General features: G+C 36.4%; 2 protein-coding genes and 2 pseudogenes across 3 annotated transcripts in view; all 4 read left to right on the forward strand.

The window, feature by feature from the left end:
• Positions 1–1,416: 1,416 nt before the first annotated feature.
• On the forward strand, positions 1,417–6,368 carry LOC117915880 (F-box/LRR-repeat protein 3-like). Of its 2 annotated transcripts, XM_034831620.1 has the most exons (9): positions 1,423–2,291; positions 3,058–3,183; positions 3,313–3,417; positions 3,526–3,919; positions 4,001–4,130; positions 4,662–4,956; positions 5,043–5,297; positions 5,966–6,051; positions 6,137–6,368. In XM_034831620.1, exons 1-8 carry the CDS (start codon positions 1,632–1,634, stop codon positions 6,005–6,007), a joined length of 2,007 nt encoding a protein of 668 aa, XP_034687511.1. In that variant the 5' UTR covers positions 1,423–1,631; the 3' UTR covers positions 6,008–6,051; positions 6,137–6,368. The 2 variants fall into 2 exon arrangements, with proteins under 2 accessions (XP_034687512.1, XP_034687511.1); XM_034831621.1 differs by lacking the exons at positions 5,966–6,051; positions 6,137–6,368 and adding an exon at positions 5,341–5,424 and having other exon boundaries at positions 1,417–2,291; positions 5,043–5,285.
• A 2,315-nt stretch (positions 6,369–8,683) lies between these two features.
• Positions 8,684–11,562, forward strand: LOC117916780 (annotated as a pseudogene).
• Positions 11,563–11,592: 30 nt separating this feature from the next.
• LOC117916779 lies at positions 11,593–16,226 on the forward strand (annotated as a pseudogene).
• Positions 16,227–17,164: 938 nt separating this feature from the next.
• The window catches only part of LOC117917025 (cation/H(+) antiporter 15-like), a 2,644-nt gene continuing 911 nt past the window's right edge, over positions 17,165–18,897 (forward strand). Inside the window, exons 1-3 of the mRNA XM_034833255.1 lie at positions 17,165–17,287; positions 17,811–18,263; positions 18,628–18,813. Coding sequence (XP_034689146.1) covers positions 17,195–17,287; positions 17,811–18,263; positions 18,628–18,813 — 732 coding nt within the window. The 5' untranslated portion in view covers positions 17,165–17,194. The remainder of the gene's footprint in view (positions 17,288–17,810; positions 18,264–18,627; positions 18,814–18,897) is intronic.

Below are 18,897 nucleotides of genomic sequence, written 5' to 3' on the forward strand. Positions count from 1 at the left end.
ACACATAATTGATCAATTTATTTGTTTAATCGTAAACATACTATTTTTTTTTATTATTAAAATAACTAATGGAAAAAATAAAAATGGATAATCAATTAATGAAATTTAATTCTTTTTATTATTTTCATATAAAAATAGTATTAAACAAGGTTTTTAATTTTTATTTTTAAAAATAGTTTTCATTTTTAATTAAACGTTTTTCAAAAAGAAAATATAAAAAAAAATATAAATCATATTACCATTTTTTAGAAAGTATTTTTAAAATAGTTTTGAACATAATTTTTCTTTATTTATAATTTAAAATAAAAAATAATGCTGATTTTCAATTATTTATAATTTTTTTATAAAAATAATAAAAAATCCAAATTGCTAAAATTGAAATAGTGGTGCAATAAAGACAAAAAAAACTTATATGAAAGGTTATTTGGTATTTTATCCCAACGTTATTTTATATCCTTAAAAGGTAATATATAGAAATTTGAAGGATATATTAATCTTTTAATATCTTATTCATTTTCATCGATTATGAAAATTATATGGACCAAATGTCAATTTCTGCTGGCCCACCAAACAATTCTCCCATAGTTTTATCCGTGAAACCGGCCCTCCATTTTCTGAAAGAGACGCAGCTAAGTGGAGAAGAAAATGACCCCACTCCTAGGGAAGAAGATACCTTACACTCCGTCCATTGAAAAGGAAGCTATATATTATAAAATATGGATTTTGTGCCAGGTATCGTAACGTGAGGATGCCGTGGTACCAGGGCGCACTTAGTCTGTCCTCCCTCATATGTTTCTGCCCCAAATGAGATCGCCTCCACTACTTGGCTCCCCTCTTCCCTCATCTACCTATTATTATTAATTACCATTATGGCCAAGTTGTGCTGGTGATGCTGCCAAATCTTCCTCTATTCCCCTAACTACTCCCAGCCTATGCTTTTGTTGATTATTGGAGAGACCAAACCCCCCTTACTCATCACTCCTAATTACACCCTAATACCCTCCACAACTGAACTACTCCTAAAAACTATATCGAATAATTCAATAACGGAAGAAAATTTAGGTATGATTTGATGCATGGATGAGAATAGATTTGAGAGCATGGCTGATAATATTCTTGTGTAAAATTAATATATCTTAAATTTAAAAAATATAAAAATAAATCTATATATCGTTGACAATTAAATTTTATTTAGAAGTTACTATTATTTTTTATTTTAAAAGTGAAAAAATTAGTAACATTAAATTGTTTTCTTAAATCGCATGTAATATTATTCTTGTTTCTTTAAATGTTGAATTCAAATGACCTGTTGCACCACAAGAGGGTGATATTGTCATTTAGAAAAGAAGCCACTGACACTGAAGCCGGAACTAAGGGCAACACCGTAATTCTACATTTACATGGTCGTCCTCACACCATCCTTCTTAACTGAACTGAGAGCTAGATTCAGCTTCCACCAGTTGAGCCACCATTTTCTGTTAACGGTTGTCACACAACCGTCTTCACGCATTCTTCACAAAAATCTAAATCCAAATTCTATTCCAAATCCAAATCCCCCTGTTTCTTCTCAACAACTCCCATCATTTTTATTTTTTCCTCGTATTCATGAACACTGAATCCACTTCAGATTCATGAAGACATATAAAGGAATGCAGCGGCAGCAGAAACAACAACGCTTCACCAACCCCTTCACCCTTGTCACCGATGAAATCATCTTTGCAATCCTCGATTTTCTCGGCCACGACCCATTTTCCAGGAAATCCTTCTCGCTGGTCTGCAAGTCCTTCTACTCCGTCGAATCTCGCCACCGCAAAACCCTCAAGCCTCTCCGCTCCGATTTACTCCGTCGGATTCTCCTCCGTTACCCCGTTGTCGACCATCTCGACCTCTCTCTCTGTCCTCTCAATGAGGGCGATTCGTGGGATGTGATATTGTCGCTGTGTAAGTCAACTCTGCGGTCTATTAAGCTTTCTCCATCGATGTTTTTCGCGAATGTGGGGTTCTCAAAGTTGGTGATGAACTGCTCGGCTCTGGTTGAGATTGATTTGTCTAATGCAACTGAATTTACGGACTCCGGGGCTGCAGCGATCGCCGAGGCGAAGAATTTGGAGAGGTTGTGGTTAGTGAGGTGTAAGCTGGTTTCGGATATTGGGATTGGGTGTATAGCAGTTGGGTGTAGGAAGCTGAGATTGATTAACTTGAAGTGGTGTTTACGTGTTAGTGATTTGGGCGTTGGTTTGATCGCTATGAAGTGCAAGGAGATCCGTTGTTTGGATCTCTCTTACTTACCGGTAATTCTGATTTTCTTCCTTTTCTCTCTTTGACTCTCCTTTTGGTTGCTGAGAAAATGTAGGAAAAGGGAAGACACTAATATTTTGAATCCATATTATATGTTCGTTTAAAGAGGTTTTTGGCTTGTAGAAAAGAAAGTGGAAATCTTGTATTAACGAAGCCAAAAGTTAAGCACGATTAGCGGAGGATTTTGTTCCCTGGGTCCCATGTAAGAAAATTTCGGTGTTTCCAAATTATTGCATTTTCCTTCCAGTTTCCTACATTTTCCCAGCAACCAGTCAGGAAATTTCTTTGCTGAAACTTTTAGTTGCTGGTTTGATGCAATCACTAGTGTAGATTTACCTTATGGTACACGTTTTTAATATTGTTGTTGTGTGCTTTTTTATATTTAGTGCTGTTGATGATCTGTCTATTTCTACTTTTTTTTCCTTGTTCATGAACTTAAAGAGTTGCCTGTAGCTTTTAAGAAAACCATCTGGAAAAAAGTGGAAGATTTTTTTGCAAACTATTTCTTAATTTTTCATTAGAAGTATGAAAAACCAAAAATTTGGTTCTCAACGATGCGTATGAAGATCCTGGTACCAATGTAGCATAGCTGGTCAGAACTGAATAATAGGGTGGTGATAAAACTGCAAGTTAATTTATTTTAGTTCAATATGTTGCAAGCGTGCTTGGGTCAAATGCACATTCTTCAATCTAGATGTGTTTACGTGTGAGGTTCAGCTACTATATGGAAATTGTATCAAACTGATCTTCAAATTGCAGATCACAAAGAAATGTCTTCCATCTGTCCTGCAACTTCAACATCTTGAAGATTTGGTTCTTGTAGGATGCTTTCATATCGATCTTGATGGCCTCACAAACCTAAAACAAGGTTGCAAGTCACTTGAGGTATCTGTCTTTCATTACCAAACTTAAAAGTGTTGTGTTGTAGTGCGTTACTGGCATACACCTTTCTGACACGGGATTTTCAATACACACATTATGAACTGAAAATTTTTCACTTTGGTTTTTCTGCAGGTGCTTAATATGTCAAATTGTCCTTGTATCAGTCATTATGGACTGTCCTTTATAACTAATGGTGCTGAATGCCTAAGGCAGTTTAACATATCATATGGTCCTCCTGTGAGTCTGAAACTTGTAGTGCTGATTTTTTTTTTCTTCTTCTTTTTGTTTTTGTAATTTGGAATATTTCCAAGTGGCTCATTGCTTTTATCTATAATGGTGGTTCAGGTCACATTTGATCTAGCAAAATGTTTGCAGTATTTTTCGAATCTGCAATCTATTAGATTAGATGGTTGCATTGTTACATGTTCTGGGATGAAGGCCATTGGAAATTGGTGTGCATCTCTCAAGGAGCTGAGCCTAAGTAAGTGCTCAGGAGTGACAGATGAGGGTCTCTCCTTGATTGTACAGGGACACCAAGAATTGAGGAAGCTGGACATCACATGCTGTCGCAAGATAACTCAAGTCTCTATAAACAGCATAACAAATTCTTGCACCTGCCTCACTTCCCTTAGGATGGAGTCATGTAGCCTGGTTCAGAGTGAAGCTTTTGTGTTGATTGGACAGTGTTGTCAATTCTTGGAGGAACTGGATGTCACAGATAATGAAATTGACGATGAGGGTATATATCACATTGCATCTTACCTGCCATGTGTAAAACTCACAGTTATTTTAGATGATTTATTTTACATCATTTATGCAGGTTTGAAGTCCATTGCAAGGTGTTCCAAACTTTCTAGTTTAAAACTAGGGATTTGCCTAAAAATAACTGATGATGGAATCGCCCATGTTGGAACTGGTTGTCCAAAGCTTACCGAGATTGATTTGTACAGGTTTGTGAATTTTCAACACCTTTTTCTAGCTCATTTAGAACTGACTGCTGCAAGGACATGCTCCACACATGTTTGTGTGTGAAAGAGATGGACAAAAGGAAACAAGATTTGAATTGAAAAACCCATTTTGTGAAGTCAAATTTTACTCTTAAGCTTCTGAGTTTCTATTGTTCACTTCAATTTTTTGTCAACGCTGCTGGTATATGCTATTTAGCATGACGAGATTTGAAGTTTTGAACCTTACAGAGATGTACTGGTTGTATGTCCCTTATCATTTTGATATTTAGTGCAAGTTCTGGTAATAGTTTTTGTACACACAATTAAGATAGGTAGGAATTCCCGATGTAGAAGTAGGGATTTTCCTTCTTTGCTAGAATTGCTAACATAAGGACAGGTATCTTTAGGTCAGCAGTATGTCTGTTGAAGTCAGTCATTTCTGAACTTGTTTTCAGCATAATGTTTGATGAGGTTCCTTTTAAAAGGGCTAAGGTTTCTGTTGGATGGTAATTGAACTGTTTTTATCTTATTCAGGTGCATTTGTATAACCGATGTGGGCATTGAAGCAATTGCTCATGGTTGTCCTGATCTGGAGATGATAAACACAGCTTATTGTGATAAAGTTACAGATGCATCTTTAGAATCATTGTCAAAATGTTTGAGGTTGAAAGCACTAGAAATTCGAGGATGCCCTGGTGTCTCATCAGTTGGTTTATCAGCCATTGCTCTGGGATGTAGGCAGCTTACGGTGCTTGACATAAAAAAATGTCATCATATTAATGATGTTGGAATGCTTCCACTTGCTCAATTTTCTCAAAATCTCAAGCAGGTAACTCTAGTTTTCCCACATCTGGTTAGTTGGAGTACTTAAGGATGACACTGAACTAATGACAATTGTTCATTTATTTCGTGCAGATCAACTTCTCATATTGTTCTGTGACGGATGTGGGGCTCCTGGCCCTGGCCAGCATTAGCTCCCTACAGAACATAACTATCCTGCACTTGACAGGATTGACTTCAAATGGCCTGGCAGCTGCTCTGTTGGCATGCAGAGGACTAATGAAAGTGAAGCTTCACAGATTTTTTAAGCGACTGCTCCCCCATTCCCTTCTTGATCACATGCAATCCCGCGGTTGTGTGTTTCAATGGAGGGACAAAGCCACCACACAGGTACTTCAATTTTTCTCATTTCATTGTAGTTTTAAGTATCTGTGCCCAATTTTCTAGTCAACTTTGACCTCATTAATAAGCACCATGAAAGAAGTCCGAAAAGTTGAATTTGGATTTAACTTATTCTCCGTCTATTTCCTTGAATTCATGTGAAAAGAATGGAATTTGGATTTGCATTGTGCTGGTGGATGTAAGATTTCAAATTTTCGTTTCTCTTTGGCAAGCAAAAGACACCCAGTTGTCTGTTACCCTCTCTGGTGGACAGGGCACACTTGTATACCTTTAGTAAACAAAAAGGTGATGAATTTGATCATTACGAAATGACAATCTAATATGCCTGTGCCTTGCCTACCTATATTTATTGATCGATACCCCACATAAACTACCTGTCTTGCGTATCCTGTCGGTGAAAAAAAGAAAAAGAAATTAAACAAGAAACAAATGTTGATTTGAACAACTTCACTATTGGTAGGTCTGTCAAATGTCAGCAGGTTGACAAATGGATAGGGAATTCTAGAGGTTTATGTAAGGAATCAGATCTAAAAAAAAAAAATACTCAAAATGATCCAGCAAACTCTTTGATTGTCCTAAAATTTGTACTCACACTTGGAAAAACTGCTGTCAAAATGTTGAGTGATGGTTCTCAAGTTGTCTGTCTTGGTTGACAGGTGGAAACAGACCCCATGGAATGGAAGCTGCATCTAGGATGATGGGCAATTACAGTTCCTGAAGCCCCCCATCTCAGGAAACAGAGGTTAGATGGCCTGTACTTCTTCACCTTGTAGACTAAATCTTGACCTTTTACCGGCTAACGGAGTGCTTCTGGTCCCCATGCCCAGATACTGTACCCCTGTGATGCTGCAGACAAGACCGGCTTGGCCAAAAAGTTGGCCAAGAGTTTCAGTTTCGATGGAAATTCTAACTAATGGAGACTGAATCAGGTTTGCCTCTGCTTCTACTACAAGCATGATAGGGACATCCTTGTTTGGTTTTAAGCTTCAGTTGCAGCCCCCCACCTCTGACCTCTTAAACTAGATCATAAAAGAGTGAACCAAAAAACAAAACAAAAATGGTTGTCCCGTCATGGATTGTTCCCCAATCATCATTGAGTCCTCTTAGGACCACCTGAGGTTTACCCGATCGTTAACTTCAGGGCCCTGTGGGAGGTACGCCGTTATAAAAAAACATGTGGAATTAATTGCACAATTATCAAAAAAAAAAGTTCCCAATGGAAATGACAATACATTTTATACGTATATTCCTTTTACTTTTGGAAATAAAATCATGGGCATTAACCCTATTGTTTAATGTTTGGTTCTTGAAAATTTTAAGGGAAAATGCAAAGGGTGAAAAAAGGATTAAATAATTTAAAATTTTAATTAATTTAATTATATCTAATTTTTTAGATATATCTTTTTATGAAAATTAAACATATATTTCTAGAAAACAATATAGGGGGAAAAAATAGAAATAAAATTGGGCTGTTGACATTGCATGGGAATCAACCACATTCAATGAGTACCTCATTGAGGAATTGAAATCAGGTTCCACTATATCATCAAAAAGTGCGATGAATCAACTATGTCACATGTAAATTTAGGTATATTGTATCAAATTCAGTCCATTGCTTTATTTTTATTTTGTCTCTATCTACTCTTATTCTTTATATATATGTCTAAATTTTATCGTATACACTTTTAATTATTGAAATTAAAATTTTCATAGAAAACACCCTAAACTTTTCCTTAAATTAAAACCGAAGGCATATATAAAAGGGCACGACTCGTGAGGAATTTAATTTAAAATATTAATTCATAGTCAAATATTTCCCTCATGTCTCATCATTAACCACGTTGGAGTCCATTCAAAAATTTTGACTTGGACTTCACTCCACTCGTCCCCCATTTAGTCAAAAAATTCTGCAATTTGGATCTTGTCCTCTTGGCCTCTTGCTCTAGCGGGGCCAGTCAATTGGTTTCCTTTCTCATTCAAGTATTAGTGGATCACTTCTAATTTTCCCTTAATTTTGAGGTTGTTAAGGCTATGTTTGGTTCATGAAATTTGAAAAAAAAAAGCGAGAGAAAGAAAATAAGGAAGAAAAATAAAAAATAAAAAATAAAATCGATAAATTATTTTTATTTGATATTTTAAACTTATTTTATTTATTTTAATTATATTTAATTTTTTTGAAATTTTTTATAATACAATTAATATGAGAAAATTATTTCTCTTATTTTTTATTTATTTGTTTAGTACTTTTCAGGAACCAAACACAACCTTAAAAAAAATTGCTTTTATTGAAAGAAAATGTGAGGGTAATAAAACAGAATGAAGAAAAAAGTAAAATAGGAGGTGAAGATAATAAATTCAACATAAATTTTAAATTTATTTTTTATATAAATGAAGAAATTTTAAATTTATTTTTTTCATACTTTTAGTAAGCAATGAAGTAAGTGAGAGAATTAGTAAAAGTTTTGTAAAATTATAACTTAAATTAGTCTTTCTTTCAAAAAATAAAAAATCATAATTTGGATGCATAAATTTCAAATATGAAATATGTACTAAACATTTTAAGAGGGACAAAAGGGGTCATTTTGAAAAATTGTTTAAAAGCGGGTCAAAAAGTATATTTAAGGCCACTTTGAACCCAAACTCGAGTGGAGAGATGCCATTAGTGTGAACTGCCAAGTCATTTTTTCAGGGGCATCTAGATCTAACGCGGCAAAGCTTTAGGATATTTTGAAAGGATAAATGAGTAATTTCATGTCAAGAAATCTAGAAGATCTACCGTACCAGCCCATTAGTCATTACGTGTTCAAGGGGGCATCGTCTCTTATCCATGCGATTCATTACCACTGTATGAGCCTTCCCGAAACCAGCTCCCAGTGGATACCCCCATATTACCAGCCGTGGACTCCCAATCTCCACCATCTGATTCCACTACTTCTGAAGTCAAATGAATACCCCCGTATTACGAGTCATGGACTCCCAATCTCCACCGTCGATTCCACTACGTCTGAAGTCACATAAAAACATGGTCCACTACCCCTTTCCAGGAGTCGATCCGAATCCGACAAGCCACATTATGATATTAACACCGAAGATTATTTAAATACTTTTTGGAGAAAGAAACCACGTGGCATGACAGCACACAAATCGCAATTGTCCGCATGCATCCAACTGCAGAGAAACTCAGCCAATGGAAAGAGAGGGTGAGAAATCTGAGTCTCAGCAGCCGCCTCTCTAGGAGCCAGCCAGTCAAACCCACGAGGTTTGACCAAAGGCATATGTATTTTCCATTTTTTCTCCACGGTCCAGTCCTCATCACCTTCCAGAAGATACACCCAAGACGAAGAAAGGCTTGTCCAATACGTGAAAACTTGACAACATCATCATCACCATCTTCTTCTTCTTCTGGGCCTTGGTCTCTTACATTTACATTTGCACCTCTCCTCCACCACAATAGCTTCTCCCTTTCACATGGGTTCTTCCTCTGGGAGCTTAGAGACCTCTGCAAACTCGCATCCCCTTTTCTCTTTCTCCTCTTTCATGTCCACTTCCTACTCCGACCTCCTCACGTCCGCCGACGAGGATCCCGTCACCACCACCACTGGTGACAAGGGTGCCGTGGGGAGGGGGCTTTCGGATCGAATTGCAGAGAGGACGGGGTCCGGAGTGCCGAAGTTCAAGTCAATTCCTCCGCTTCGCTGCCCATCTCCCCGCCTCGATCTCTCCTTCTTCTTACTTTTCTATTCCTGCAGGGTTGAGCCCAGCTGAACTTCTCGACTCGCCTGTGCTTCTCTCCTCTTCTACGTATGTGTATTTCTTCTTCCTTTGTTTTCATGTTTTGTGGTGGGAACAGAGAGCTTGACTCTGTTGAGCTGAGTTCAATCATTTTCTTGGCAACCAAACGGGGAATTAGGACATAGACCCAAGGTTGTTCCATCTTTTTGAATCTCTTCATAGGATTTTAGCTTATCGGGTGTTGGTTTGGTCCATGTCTGGGGGTTTCTTGTGGAATTTAATTTATGGGTATTTGTGTTTGTATGCAGATTCTGCCTTCTCGACAACAGGAACTTTTCCATCTCAGGGCTTCAATTGGAGGAGTAATTCGAACAGCAACCAGCAGGATGTCAAAAGGAAGATAAAAACTACCTAGATTTTCGTTCCAACCCCAGGCAAGGCCTTCCACGACTTCAGCAAGCTGTTTCAGCCTTCACCACCACGATACTACTGTATGTTCTGGATTTCGATCTTCCTTAGGTTTCTCTGATCTGGGTTCTCTTTAATAATCTTTGAATTGTTTAAAATTCTTAGGAACAAGCCTTGAGAGGACGCAACCAGCTTGGAGTTTTCAAGAACCAACCAAGCAGATAGTTTTTCATCAGAAAAAACTACGGTGAAATCTGAATTTGGTTCCTACCAGAGCTTCTCCCTGAGATTGCCACGATCCAAACTAACACTCAGAGCAACGGAAACGGCAACAATGGATTCCAATCGGATTATGGCAGTTACCACGCATCATCTCAGTCAATTAGAGAGCAGAGAAGATCAGAGGACGGGTACAATTGGAGGAAATATGGGCAGAAACAGTGAAAGGAAGCGAAAACCCGAGAAGCTATTACAAGTGCACATACCCCAATTGCCCAACTAGAAGAAGTGGAAAGATCCTTGGAAGGCCAGGTCACTGAGATTGTCTACAAAGGTACTCATAACCATCCCAAGCCTCAGTCTACCAGGAGATCATCATTATCATTTCTCAAACAATTCAAGCTTCCAATCCTCCCAACAATGAAGTTCCTGATCAGCCATTTGTGGCGCATGGCACTGGACAAATGGATTCCGTTGCAACACCAGAGAATTCATCAATCTCCATGGGGGATGATGACTTGAGCAGAGCTCTCAGAAGAGTAAATCAGGAGGAGATGACTTCGATGAAGATGAACCTGAGGCCAAAAGATGGAAAATCCATACTACAGATTTTACACAATAATTACATGGGGGCTTTCTATTTGAATTTGATCTGATTCTTCTTTCTAATCTTCTTTTCCAGGAAAAAGGAGAGTGAAATGAAGGTATATCAGCCCTGGGAGGTAGAACAGTCAGAGACCTAGAGTTGTTGTTCAAACAACCAGTGACATCGATATCCTCGACGATGGCTATAGATGGAGGAAATATGGACAGAAAGTTGTCAAGGGAAATCCAAATCCCAGGTAGAATCTTGCTTTCCTTTCACTTTTCCACCTTTTTTAGGTATTTATTATGCTTTCAGTTAATTTTGTGCTCCGAAGTCTCAAAAAGGTTGTTCCCATCATTCAATGTCTTCTACTAACTGAAGACCCTTAGTTTATATAAACATTTTTGTAAAGTGGATTTGCACATTATGTCTGCCTTTTAGATACATTATGGCCTAGAGGTTTGTCTGATAGGAAAAGCTTAACCCATTCTCCATGAATGTATGCAATGGTGAGAAGGTAAACTGAGTGAGATTGAGCTGGGCACTGAGTCTCTGATATCATGGTTTCTTGTAGGAGCTACTATAAGTGCACGAACCCAGGATGTCCCGTGAGAAAGCATGTCGAGAGAGCCTCCCATGACCTCAGGGCAGTGATAACAACCTATGAGGGGAAGCACAACCATGATGTGCCGGCAGCGCGAGGCAGCGGCAGCCACTCCGTCAACAGGCCATTGCCATTGCCCGACACCACCGCCGCCGCCACCACCAACAACAATATGCCAATGGCAATCAGGCCTTCAACCATGACCCATCTCCCCAACAACTCAACCACCAACCCTCTTCGCCATGTCAGGCACCCCACATCAGAAGCCCAAGCAGCACCCTTCACGCTAGAGATGCTGCAGAGCCCTGATGGCTTCGGATTCTCCAACTTCGGCAACTCCATGGCCACTTACATGAACCAGCCACAGCACCAGGACAATGTGTTCTCCAGAACCAAAGAAGAGCCCAGAGACGACATGTTATTCGAGTCTCTGCTCTGTTGAAGCTCTGCCCAGCTTCAGGCAAGGTTTGAAGATCAGAAGAAGGAAAAAAAAAACAAAATCAATAAGGAAGCTTTATTTCATTTAATTATCCCCCATTTTGTTTGTTTTTTTGATGTATATTTCTACAGGTATGTGGTTATGTATATTCAAAATTTGGCACTAAATTTATTTTTTGAATTTGTCACACAGCTCCAATTCATATTGTAGTTAATTTTTCCCCAGATAAAAATGTCATAAAAGGGAACAAAAAAAGTTTATATAATTTTTTATTTATTTTATAATTCAGCTTTGAACCGGTCAAAGATTTGGAGCGGGGGTATCGTCTGGTGGCACGCCAGTCAAAGGTCAACGCGTTATCGATAGGAATAAAGCGAGAAACACGGGGTGGGTTCTCTTGTCACATTTCAAATTCCTCTAATACCCTTGTTTTATATTTATGCTTATAACTTTCGGATGGGTGTTTTGGTAAAATGAGGAGTCTTATTTTAATGGTCTGAGTGAGACAGTTACGTGAAGGACACGGCGCATTTAGTTATGGCCACCGACCCACCCACCACCTAACAGTGCCTATCTATATCTATTATTCTTATTTGGTCGCTTCCTTAAATACACTTCCTTTCTTTATGAATTATTATCCGTATAATTATACTAGGCCACCATCACTTCCTCTGGCTACCACTAAAAACGAATAAAAGCTAAGTGATTCCGATGAAGAGTTGAACTACATTCCAAATGATTTTAAGAAAGTATTTTTAATATTTAAAAATTTTAAAACCTATTTAGATAAGTTATTTTTAAAAATAATTTTTTATTTTGATTTTGTAACATAAATTATAAATTTAATTTATATAATTCACATCATGTTAAAAATAAAAATATTTTAAAATTTAAATAAATAAATAGTTTTTAATAAAATATAAATATTAATAATTTAATAAGATCATTAGTTATATTTTTTTATAAATATTATGAAAATATAGATACTAACATTAATTGATTTATTTTGTTAAAAATAATCATAATAATTCAAAATAAATACTTGTTAATACTGTTATATTTTAAATGAATATAAAAAGAAATGAAATTTAAAATAAAATCAAAATTTTGCATTTATTTCTTAATTATGAAGATGATTTTAAAATTATTTTATTTAATTTATAATTAATTATCTTTTTTTTTAATTTCAAATTATTCTTAAAAATTAATTTATTAAAGAATTTAAAGCATTGGTTACATCTATTATTTTTTATAGCCATTTTAAAATTATTAAACTTATAAAGAAATTTAATACAAAGTCTCACTTGATCATTTTCTCTAGCATTTTACTTTGTTTTTAAAAATTATTTCTAAAAAATAACAACTAAAAAGTGGTATTTTTTTTTTTAAATTACACACCAAAAATAGGTTTTTATTGTTTAGCCAAAAAACAGAAAAAAAAAAACAAACAAACTCTTATGAATTTTTTTTTTAATGAAAATAAAAAAATATTTTAAACTAGGTATAATATGATATGGATATTATTTATTAATTATTTATTTATTTTTTTTATTTTCATTCCCATTTTCACTTAACATTAGAATGAAATCAAATTATCATTTCAATCTCCGTTCCTTTAGGTATTCAAACACGATAATTGAAATCATCAAATTAATTCGAGAATAAAAATAAAAATAAAATATGTATTCTCATTATTCCTTGTTTCCGGCGAATATAAATGGATTGGATTCGATTGAATATCAAATGGATAGGATTTGGGTTGAGCCTATCCAACCCATATCTAATTAATATGATTTGACCATTTTTATACCATTCCACAAATTTAGAATGCAATCTTTTATCTTAAAAATGCCACATTTATTTTTATCCTAGTTTGTGGGAAAAAAATATTCTTTTATTTTATTTTTAAAAGTAGAAAATAATAGTCACTTCTATGTGAGATATAATAATTCTTAAAGATTCACGTAGAGAAATAATGATTATATTATTTTATAAAAAGAAAATATCAAAAAGTATTTATTATTTTTGAAAGTAATATAAAAGCTACTCAATAGCTTTTTCATAACATGGTTTTATATATATATATTTTATAATTTTGAAAACAGAAAATAATAAGTGTATCATCTTCATCCTTAAAGCCTTATTTAGTAATTGTTTTCAAAAATAGTTTTAAAAAATAATTTTTAAAAACAAATTTTGAAAGTTGTTCTACATGTTTGATAAAAGAAAAGTCTTTATGAAATTTGTAATGTTTTTAAAATGTTTTTAATATTTTTAAATATATTTAAAAAATATTTTGTATATTTAGTGTTAATTATTTTTTTAATTCTAAAAAAATAAGTGAAAATAATTAAAAATATTATTTAAAAATACCTTATTTTATTTTATGTTCTTAATAATAAAAAAATAAAAAATAGGATTTTAATTTCTAAACATATTTCTTGTTTTACACTTGTCAAACAAGTCCTTAATTTTATACATTTCATATCAACTAAAGTTGTTATATTTTTCTATTTAAATATATTTTCTGAAGATTTTTTTATTATTATAAAGAAAATATTTTATTCTAAGATTTTTTTTTCATATAAATATATCATTAAATATTTTCTTATAAATAATTAGAAAATTAGTTTCTTAAAATAAATAAAGAAGAGCAAAGACCAAATTTATTTATATTTTTCAGGAATATTTATCTATATTTTTTAAAAAAGGTAGGAATATCCAAAAAAATTTAGTATAATAATTTTCTTTTTATTGCATTGAAAATTTTAAATATGCTAAATTATTTTAAAAATAATTTCAAATATGAAATTAATGATAGGGAACTAGTAAATGTTTTTACTTCTTACAGGAAGAAATATACGATTGTCCCGAAGATATTATTAATGATTCCATATTTAGTGAATTGATTTTATTATGAAATTATATAAGTATATTAGGATTAAAATTTCCAAAATATCAACACGTGTTATAATCCAACGTGTCAACAGCCGCAAAAGAAAGAGCCAAATGGTACAAGCAGGAGTCGGGAACTTTCCCAACGGCTATATTGGCACTCTGCCAACGCGCAACTGTCGACTATAAAGGGTAGTTTCGACATTTATGGAAAAATCACCGAATTCACGCTTCCAGCCGTTTCCAAAACCATCAAAATGTGCGCGGATACGCGGATCTGCTGAGATCAAAACTGTCATTTATTCCCATTTTACCCTCCAAAAATTTCCTTATTTTCAAATCCATACCCTTCTCTCTTGCTCACCTGCAACCCCAATTGGCGCCAAACCAGAGTTCTCCCGTTTCTTTCGGAAGCCTTTCCTTTTCTTTCATTTCATTTGAATTCTTCTTCTTTTCCCTGCTTGTGTACAATAAATTTTCATGACGCTACTGCAGGGAGGCGCAGCCTTCTTAGGAACATTCTGATACGAACGATCTTCTGCTTTGTTGCTCTCATCGTCATTGTTGAATTTGCTTACGTTTTCAGAATCAAAGGCCGAGAATGCGGTTCCGGAGGTTTCTGTTTCTCTCCGGAGAATCCGAAAATCTCCAGCGTTGTGGTCGGAGCTCACCAGGCCGTTATCGGGGAAGCATCTTTCGATATGTGGACTAGCAAACAATGGCGAAAGAGCGTCGATTACTTCTCTTCTTTGTTTCAAGATTTGATCTTCGAGGGTATCTCTCGCCGGATTCGAAGTCGCTGTGCATCGAAACGTCAACCGGAGAAGATGTCTTCGCGTTGAGAGAGATCGGAGTTGTTGATGCGATTGGGATTTCGAAGAAGGCGTTTCCACCATTGGTTGTCTCTGGTCAGGCCTATCGCCAGCCTTTCGATAATAACACCTTTGATTTCGAGTTCTCCAGCAACGGCGGTCTTGACCGGTCAGCTCGGCCGGCGAATTTTGCAGCAGAGATTGGTAGGACTCTCAAACCTGGTGGCTTCGTTGTTGTTCACACGGTGGCTGCAAAAGATGCTTATAGCTTCAATTCGTTTCTTGAGTTGTTCAATTGCTGTAGATTCATTAGGTCGCGAGACATAGATAATCTTGATTCATCAGTGCCTTCGATTCGCGAGATTGTTTTAAAGAAAGACATTGAGATTCTTGCGCATGAAGAGTCATCTCCTGATAGGAATTCATTTAAGAAGTGCTCTGTTCCGGGGCATAAACAGGAAATAATCAAGAATGCAGAGCCATTGATCGAAGAAGAGCCATTGAAGCCTTGGATTACATTGAAGAGGAACATAAAAAACATAAAATATATATCTTCTATGGTTGATGTGAGTTTCAAGCAGAGATATGTGTATGTGGATGTTGGAGCTCGGAGCTATGGTTCAAGCATTGGTAGTTGGTTCAAGAAGCAGTACCCGAAACAGAATAAGACTTTTGAAATTTATGCAATTGAGGCCGACAAGGCTTTCCACGAAGAGTATAGATCGAAGAAAGGGGTAACGCTTTTGCCTTATGCAGCTTGGTTGAGGAATGAGACTTTGTTCTTTGAGATTACCAGAGACCCAGGTAGGAAAGTTCAGGAAAGAGGCAGAGGAATGGGAAGGATTCAACCTGTGCAATCCTCGGCCAGTTATGCTGCTGACGTTGACAAGATTCAAGGAATTGATTTCGCTAATTGGTTGAAAAGTACGGTTTCGGAAAGAGATTTTGTTGTGATGAAGATGGATGTGGAAGGCACTGAATTTCATTTGATTCCGAGGTTGATAGAGACAGGAGCAATTTGTTTAATTGATGAGATTTTCCTTGAATGCCACTACAACAGATGGCAAAGATGCTGCCCTGGTCAGAGGAGTTCCAAGTTTCAGAAGACTTATGCCCAATGCTTGGACCTGTTTTCTTCTCTGAGAAAAAGTGGAGTTCTTGTGCATCAATGGTGGTGATGGACAGTTGGGTAAAAGTCAATCTTCATGTAACATTCTTTCATTTTGTTCTCCTTTGTTCATTTTAAGGTGAAGATTTTGTTTTCCGTTTCTCTTTTCTTTTTTATTTGTTACACTGGCAAAAGAAAATTCAATCACAATTTTTTGGAATTGATTCAATAGTATAGCTTGCTTCAATCATTTTTTTTACTCCTTACCTCATCCTGTCCACCAGAGAATACAAGGGTGTAGACCCACCAATTTTCTCCTGACATTTGGGAGGACCCTCAAAACTCAGAAGGTTTCTTTGTTGTCCACAGATTTCATTATTTATTGATTTATTTGTTGTACATTGATGAGGTCTCGTGCGTTTTTCAGAGGCTGAGGTTGGATTCTTGAGTTCTCCCAATCCATGGGGTGGTCCCGAAGAATCTGAGATTCAGTTGAAGAAGGGTCAACTGAAGCCAGAAGAACATGGTAATAGAAGGGGCTTTGACTTTGCAAAATGGTCGATTTTATTTTATTCTATTCTATAAAAATAAAAAACCATTTAATGTTTCTAGGTAATAGAAATATTAAACTATCAAAATCATAGAGAGGAAGGGCCATATATTTAGGCTTATGATACATTCATGGGCATGGCCTGACCCCCTTCTCTTCCTTTGGTCCAAAATGTCAAAGGTCAACGTTTAAAAATTAACCACCAAGACAAATTTGTGCTCTTTCTTTCTTTCTCTCATAATTGGCTCCAATTCTAATGCTCCTCCATCCATCCTCAATTCTCTGAAATGGGGTTCACCTCTCTCTCTCAGTCCATCTCTTGCTTTCTGTAAAAATTCTTCTGGGTTCCTCTTTCTGAACAAGAGGAAGAAGGCATGGACACTGCGCTTCCTCAGGACCCAGCTCAACAGAAGGCTGGAGATGATCTGCAGATGGCACTGGGTTTCCCCTATGCCTGCCACTTTGTAAACCATGTCAACTCAAGGGGATATGGTTTGGAGATAACCCTCTCCTCTTCTCACTTCCTCTTCTGATGATGCAGCTCTCCTTCATCACCATTATCACACGCTCCATTCATCTCCTTCTCAAGCCCTTCGGCCAACCCTCCATTGTTTCCCAGATTCTGGTTAAGTTCTTTTTTTTTTTTTTTTTTTCTCACCATTTTCTCCTCATATTTATTGTTTTAATTCGTTGATCAAATCAAATCACCTGAATTCTATATGGAATAAAAAAATAAAAAAAATAAACTGAATAATGAAGTCCAGTCCAACTCTTCCACCGCCTGAAGGGTTCAGCTTCCAATTCAGGCTGATTCAAAAAACACAGCTTATTGCTCGTATATAGATGCAACTTGAAAGGAGTGGCTTTTGGTTTCCTATTTGAACATATAACAGGAAGTTCAATTAGGTGTCACCAGGAAACTTAGAAACAAGCTCCTTGTAGTTATTCAAGAAGGGCATTTATTATACATAAATGTTATACGCTCCCTTCTGTTGCTTGAGTCTATTCCCAATGGCCAACTGCTCTGGAAGCAACGCTAGAACTCTTTGGGGGGAAAATAGAAATCTCCTTTTTGTGATTTATCAGTCTGATTCAGGAAGCCAGTAATAAGTTGCTGATTGTATGTGTTTGTGAATTTTTTTCACCAGGGTGGTGTGATTCTAGGTCCTTCAATTCTTGGGCACAACTCGGTATTTGCATCAAAAGTGTTTCCAACCAGAGGCAGAACTGTGCTTGACACCTTATCAGTTTTCGGTTTCATGCTCTTTATCTTCCTGATTGGAGTGAAGATGGACCCAACCATGGTCCTAAAATCAGGAAGAAAGGCCTTAGCTATAGGAGTTTTAGGCTTCTTTGTACCTTATGCATTGGCAGGAGTAGCCGCCCTCATCATCAACCAATGCTTCTCTTTGGATCATGATGTTACGAGTATTCTTCCCCTTATAGTGGCATTACAGTCCATGACGTCCTTCCCAGTTATTGCATGCTTTCTTACAGAGCTCAAGATCCTAAATTCAGAGATTGGACGGCTTGCCTCATCTTCTTCAATAATATGTGATGTGCTCCACTGGTCCATTTTGTCACTGAGGTTCGTTTCTAAGGTAGCCACAGAAAAATCGGTAACGTCATCAATAGGGTCTCTTTTTATCTAGTGCCCTCCTTATTACTGTCATTGTGTTTGGATCCGTCCTGCAGCTTGTGGGCAATTAGACACACCCCAGAAGGGAAGCCTGTAAAAGAGATATATATTTTCTTCTTCCTCGTTGCATTAATGGGGTGTGGGCTCATGGGTGAAGTAATCGGTCTCAGTGCCCTTGTTGCGTCTTTCATTTTGGGCTTGGTCATACCAGATGGACCACCCTTAGGAGCAGCATTGGTAGAGAGGCTCGATTGCTTTGTTTCTGTGCTTCTTATGCCGATCTTTTTCACTACCTGTGGATTAAATACAGATTTTTTGCCATACAGAAGTTGATGAATGCGGGTGTGATTCTGTTGGTTGTTTTTGTTTCTTTCGTTGGGAAGATCATAGGAACAATATTACCCCCGCTCTTCTGCAGGATGCCATTCCGAGATGCCCTCTCTCTTGCGCTTATCATGAACTCCAAAGGCATTCTCGAACTTGCCATGCTGACTAATTGGAAGAAAGACAAGGTATGTGAACTTTATCTTGGATGGTTTTTAAATCCATTATTTAAGTTCTTTCTGAAAATTCAACATTTAAAAGCTTTTTCTGTG

The sequence above is a fragment of the Vitis riparia genome, chromosome 6 (genome assembly GCF_004353265.1).
Source record: "Vitis riparia cultivar Riparia Gloire de Montpellier isolate 1030 chromosome 6, EGFV_Vit.rip_1.0, whole genome shotgun sequence".
Classification (NCBI taxonomy): Eukaryota; Viridiplantae; Streptophyta; class Magnoliopsida; order Vitales; family Vitaceae; genus Vitis; species Vitis riparia.